At 42.9% G+C, this 6,444-nt stretch overlaps 1 protein-coding gene across 2 annotated transcripts in view; it reads left to right on the top strand.

Annotated features, from left to right (window-relative positions):
- Window positions 1–540: 540 nt before the first annotated feature.
- RBL2 (RB transcriptional corepressor like 2) overlaps window positions 541–6,444 on the top strand; it is a 41,932-nt gene continuing 36,028 nt past the window's right edge. Inside the window, exons 1-2 of one of the 2 annotated variants that reach the window (XM_043982860.1) lie at window positions 541–880; window positions 5,292–5,422. In XM_043982860.1, coding sequence (XP_043838795.1) covers window positions 620–880; window positions 5,292–5,422 — 392 coding nt within the window. In that variant the 5' untranslated portion in view covers window positions 541–619. The remainder of the gene's footprint in view (window positions 881–5,291; window positions 5,423–6,444) is intronic. The other variant, XM_043982861.1, reaches the window with a different exon arrangement.

The raw sequence follows: 6,444 nt of genomic DNA, 5'->3' as shown, positions 1-6,444 counted from the left end.
GGCTGAGACAATGAGATTGCCAGCGTAGACACAGCTTCGAAGTAAATAGGCCTACAGTGGGAATGAGGTTTTAGCCGCAGCCCCAGCTGTGTGACCTTGAACAATTCCCTCTACCTAAACCCGTTTCCTTCGCTGTTCTAACAAGGCTAAGGTGCGTCTTACAGTTCTAAGTTCTTGGCTCCTTTTGTAAAATTAGATCGTTCCACGGCCGTCCCTAAGAGAGAATGGGGGGGGGGTTTCTATGCACACTCCCCCAGACCCCTCGTTCCTTGGTAAATGTGGCACCCGCCCCCGGGACTGGCACATTTAATCAGATCCACTATAAAATAAAGGCGTAGATTTAAATGACAGGCGCCGCTCCCGGCCCCTAAATTCCTCTGAGCCCGAGAAACCCCTCCGTAGACACAAAATGGGGTTTTCTGTCCCTCGTGGGCACCCGACGTGGACTACAGCTTCCAGGAGGCCGCGTTCGCAATTACGGCTGCTAGAGCGGCCACGTAACCGTTGGCGGCGCAGGCGCGGTGCGGGCAGCCGGCCGGGCGGGCGCTTCGCGGTTTGAATGGCTCCGGGCCGGGGCCGCCCGCTCGCCTAAAAAGCGGCCGCCGCCGAGCTGAGCACGATGCCGGCAGGGGCCGACCAGCCGCCTCCGCCGGCGGCTGCCTCCGAAGAGGAGGAGGAGGACGGCGCGGAAGAGGAAGCGCCGGCGGAGGACTGCGGGGAGGATGCTGGGGGAGAGGGTGGCGGGCCTGTCGGACAGACGCCGGCGCCTCAGACGCGGCAGCGGTTTGACGAGCTCTGCGGCCGCCTCAACATGGACGAGGAGGCGCGGGCCGAGGCCTGGGAGAGCTACCGGAGTATGAGCCAAAGCTACACGCTGGAGGTGCGTCCGCAACGAGGGAGGGACGGGAGGGCCTGGGGCAGAGCCACAGCCGAATTTCGGGCCTGGCCGCCGCCCCTCCGGGCGGAGTGCCCGCCCCCTGCAGACGCCGTGCCCACGTACGCACGCATGTACGAACGCACGCACGGCGCCGTACGCCGCCCCCCACTCCCGCGACTCTGCCCCGCGGCAGGTCCTCTTTGCGATGGAACGGGAAAGGGAAAGGCTCACTTTTAGGACGGGGGATTTAAAAGAAGGGTGGTCCTGGGGCTTGATTTGTACAAAGGCTGGAACACTGCGTGACCATGTGCAGGTCACCTCCCCTCACCGAACCTCTGTGGCTCACCCCTAAAATGGAGAGTCGGATTAGAACATCTCTGAGGTCCCTTCACGCCTTAATGTCTGTAGTCAGTAAACACTTAATAAGTGCCTACTACGTGCCAGGCCCAGGGCTAAGCGCTAGGAAGACAAAGAAGGACAGAAGACAGGCCCTGAACTCCCAGTCTACTGAGGGAGACAACACGTGAAAAACAGAAAGGACCAAGGAGGGAGGGGTATCACCTGACTGGGGGCATGAGGAAGCCCTGCAGCTGGTGTGGGAAATGATCCGAGGAGTTGATTTCATCTTGCAGGATGATGAGTTCCTGAGATCATGAAATCCAGGTCATGTGGGTGGGAAATGAAGGGGATGAGCTATTAGAATGTGAGCTATTATTATTTTTGTGGGGACCCATTCCTTGAATGTAGTTCTTTCTGGTTTGAGGGATGATTAATGTTACTATACCCTGGTCCTGTATTAGTTTTATGGAAGGTATCAGGTTTGTTTATGTCTCCTAACCTACGTGGTGTTTTCTTATTCTTAAAAGGTACTAAGATTTCATTCCCCACTTTGCTAAGATAGGTGCAGGATGGTATAAGTGAAAGATTTCTGAACTTGGAGTTAGAAGAACTAAAATTTAGAACTGGTAGGGATTTTTGAGGTCACTGAGAACAATCCTTATATTTTACAGATAAGAAAACTATTGCCCACAAAGAGAAAGGGCCTTGTCATCGTGGTCATTTCATTTTTTCAAAAATCATTTGAGGTTTTCAATGCCTGCTGTTCTAGGTGCCAAGGGAGGTGAATAGTTTAGGTAAAACATCCTTCATTCTCATGCTTCTTATGTTTTAGGAAACTGTTTAGAGCTTTACTCTCCAATTCCTCCATTTGTTAAGATGCATCAGCTCTACTAAATAAGGAGAAATTGAGGCATGACTCCAAAAAATCCCAGAATGTCAGAGCTGGACCCTTAAAGAGCATCCAGTCCACTCCCCTCATTTTGTAGATGAAGAAATTTGAAGCACAGATAAGAGAAATGATGTACTTTAGGTCATACAGATGTTAAGTGGCTTAGCTAGAATTCAAACCTAGGTTTTCTGACTCCAAATCTAGTGCTCTTTTTACTGTATTATGTTCCCTTCCTCCTCTTTGTGAGTCCAAAGGAGTCACTTCCTAGTCTCACCAAGTTGGGCTTCAGGCTTAGGACACATAGCTTTCTGTTGATCAAAATTCAACTTAAAATAAGTGTCCTCCAGGTACCCTTCCCAAGTTTCCCTATTGAGTAATTACTTCCCCCTCTCTATCTATCTAGAACAGGGATTTTTAATCTTCTTGTTGTTATGGACCCTTTTGGCAGAAGGACCCTTTCTGAGAGGAATGCTTTTAAATTAATAAAAATATGTAAGATTACAAAGGATAGCTATTATTTTGAAATATAGTTATCAGGGATTTTTTTAAAGTGTATATACTTTGATCTGGAGAGATATGACAAACATACACTTTGGTTCTCAGAATCTCCCAGTTGTGTGACTTCAGGCAAAGCATAAAACATTTTTGGCATTCATTTTCCTCATCTGTGAAATGAAGTTTCACAGATGATAATAATAATAATAATAATAATAACAATAATAATAAATAATCCTATTAATCTAATAACTGAACAACACTACATTTTTCAGCATGCTAACAAGTGGTCATCCAACAACTTATATATTATCTTATTTCATAATTATTTGTAAAGAACCAAAAACACACACAAAAAATCATGGTATTTTAAGGTTTGCAAAGCACTTTTCTGATGGCTCAGTGGAATGGGTAAGTATAAGTATTATCCCCATTCTCTGAAATGAGGAAACATTTAGTGAGGCCAAGTGTCTTGCCTGAATTACAGTGCTAGAAACTGTCAGAGCTGAGAGTTGTGTGTGTCTCATGTCCTTCAGTAAAGTGTAAAGTCCATGAGGACAGGGACTGTCTTCACCAAACTTTGTATTTTTACTTAGGGCAGTGCTCTTACTCATACATAGGGCGGTGCTCTTAAATTGAAATACAAATACATGCACTTTGCCCAATCAGGACTAGTTCAAACCATGTAGAAAGGATTTCAGTCATGATTTCTGATGAATGAGCTTTTGAGAGTACTCCAAAGCTCAAAAGAACTGCACAACTCTTTTATACACCTGTCAACTTGAAACAGTTCCTTTCCCCAAGTATTGACGCAGCGGCTATATCTTGGTCATAGCTGCTTCACTTATAAACTAGAGAATGCTTCTTTCTCTATCCAGTAACTGCAAATTCTGCTGGTACCCTTTCACAGATCAATGAAAAACATCCAGAAATTTTTATGCTTTATCAGATGTTTGGCTGTTATAGTCTAACACCTGATATTCAGGAAAACATCAAGTAAGTACTCCTTACTGATAACCTAGGCTTTTAATGGAATATTGATTTGAATACTCATTTACTATACCTCTTACAGAGAAAAGAGTATTTTATTTTGGTGATGTTAAGAAACACTTGTCTCATTACTTATCTCAGTCTTCTCTGTGTTGCTTTCTATGTTATAACTGCAATTTCAGTTTGACAGACCATATTTGCACAGTATTATGCCGGCAACTATTTATATTTGGAAACAAATGTGACGTAATAAATGCCACATTGCAAATTGGAAAATAAAACTCAGCTTGTTTAGTTCAAAATTTTACACTTTGGTCTGTCAGTCTATGCAAATCATATGGCTTTTAACATTGAGCACCATAGCTGTTTCTTGCTTGAATTAGGATGTATCCTTATTCTCCCTTAACCAGGGCTTATAAACTTGGAGTCCATGAACACTAAAAAAAATTGATACCTTTATTTCAATATAATTGGTTTTCTGAGTAATTTTGCATGTTTTATGCATTTTAAAAACATGATTCTGAGGAGTCCATAGGCTTCCCCAAATTGCCAAAGGGGTCCATGACTTTAAAAAGGCAAGGAATCTCTACCTTAATCCATTGACTATTAATGAATATGTTGTTCTAATAAACATGCTAACTAAGTGGTTTTTTCTTCCTTCTTTGAGTTCTTAGGATGATAGTGGTATTCAAAAGATCATAGAATTGGGAGGGCACTTACATAAGCATCTTTTCCAATCTTTGCATTTCATAGATAAGGAAATTGAGGCATAAAGATCCTGACTTGGTCAAAATCACACTTCTTGTAGTATGAAAAATCAATAGGTATATTACTAATTTTATTTGGAGATTCTGTGCATCCGGAATAGCAAGAGAAAGATTTTACATAAATGTGACATTGAAAGTTTAAGTTACTGTTGAGTGTAAAGTGTGAAGAAAGGACAACAATATCCTTTTCCTTTTGTTTTAATTAGGAAGAATACTAAATGTTGTCTAAGCGATTTGCTTGAGTATCCTCTAGGCCTGCTTTTACCAGGGAGGACATTCTTATAGATCTTGAAAATAACTGTGAAGGTGATTTCATTTGAATTCCAGCCATTTAGACTTTTCATTATGAGGAGAGTACAGGATATCTATATAAGGTACATGTGGCTTTGGAAATTAAAGGGTTTTTTCTTCCCATACACATGAATATTGAATGGGATATCAATGGAGCCACCAATGTCCTTGGGAAGTAGCCTGGTACACCTGTATTTATACTTAGAGGACTTGGGTACAAATCCTGGCTCTGCCACCTGTGTGACCTTGTACAGATCTCTTGTTCTCTCTTAGGCTCGGTTTCCTCATCTGTAAAATTAGGAGATTGGACTAAGCATCCTGTTTAATTCAAACTGAATTTGACTTCATAGACATTTTCTAGTTGTGAGCAAAACAATTCTATTTAAACAAGGACACATTTTATTTGTTTTTGTTGTTGTTGTTTTGTGGGGCAGCGAGGGTTAAGTGACTTGCCTAGGGTTACACAGCTAGTAATTCTCAAGTATCTGAGGTCGGATTTGAACTCAGGTCCTCCTGACTCCAGGGCCAGTGCTCTATCCACTGCGCCACCTAGCTGCCCCAACAAGGACACATTTAAAATTTCAACTTGAAATTTCTTATATTTGACTTCTTAGTTGCAACTTAATTTTGTTTTATTTTACAGGGAAATGATCTACATTGGTTAGCATGTGCCTTATATGTGGCTTGCAGAAAATCTGTTCCCACTGTAAGCAAAGGGACTGTAGAAGGGAACTATGTCTCCTTAACCAGAATCCTGCGATGTTCAGAACAGAGGTATATTAGAGATTTTAAGTTCTAAGAAATAGAGTATGACTCATATAAAAGCCCATTAATCAAAGAAATGATATACCAGGGGTTCTTAATCTAGGATCCATAGATAGATTTCATAAAATCTATGAACTTAGATTAGAAAAGAGAAATTTACATCTTTGTTTTCACTAACCTCCTATTGAAATTTAGCTTTTCCTTCAATTACTTTAAAACTTCAAAAGGGGTCCATAGACTTTTTTTTTCTTTTGTGCAGGGCAATGAGTGTTAAGTGACTTGCCCAGGGTCACACAGCTAGTAAGTGTCAAGTGTTTGAGGCCGGATTTGAACTCAGGTCCTCCTGAATCCAGGGCCAGTGCTTTATCTTCTGCACCACCTAGCTGCCCCTGGTCCAGAGACTTTTGGTTGGTTTTTTTTTTTTTTGGTGAGGCAATTGGGGTTAAGTGACTTGCCCAGGGTCACATAACTAGTAAGTGTTAAGTGTCTGAGGTCAGATTTGAACTCAGTTCCTCCTGAATCCAGGGCCAGTGCTTTATCCACTGTCCACCTAGGTGCCCCCTGGTCCATAGACTTTTCTTTTCTTTTCTTTTTGTGTGTGAGGCAATTGGGGTTAAGTGACTTGCCTAGGGTCACACAACTAGTAATTGTTAAGTGTCTGAGGCAGTATTTGAACTCAGTTCCTCCTGAATCCAGGGTGCCATCTAGCTGCCCCCATAGACTTTTTTTTTTAATTAAAAAAAATTTTTTTTTTTTTTTTAGTGAGGCACTTGGGGTTAAGTGACTTGCCTAGGGTCACACAGCTAATAAGTGTTAAGTGTCCGAGGCCAGATTTGAACTCAGGTACTCCTGACTCCAGGGCCGATGCTCTATCCACTGTGCCACCTAGCTCCCCCCGCCCCCCATAGACTTTTTTTTTTTTTTGCAGGGCAATGAGGGTTAAGTGACTTGCCCAGGGTCACACAGCTAGTAAGTGTTAAGTGTCTGAGGCCGGATTTGAACTCAGGTCCTCCTGAATCCAGGGCCGGTGT

Source organism: Dromiciops gliroides, chromosome 2, assembly GCF_019393635.1.
Source record: "Dromiciops gliroides isolate mDroGli1 chromosome 2, mDroGli1.pri, whole genome shotgun sequence".
In the NCBI taxonomy this organism is placed as follows: domain Eukaryota; kingdom Metazoa; phylum Chordata; class Mammalia; order Microbiotheria; family Microbiotheriidae; genus Dromiciops; species Dromiciops gliroides.
This window is presented reverse-complemented; position numbering and strand designations above follow the sequence as displayed.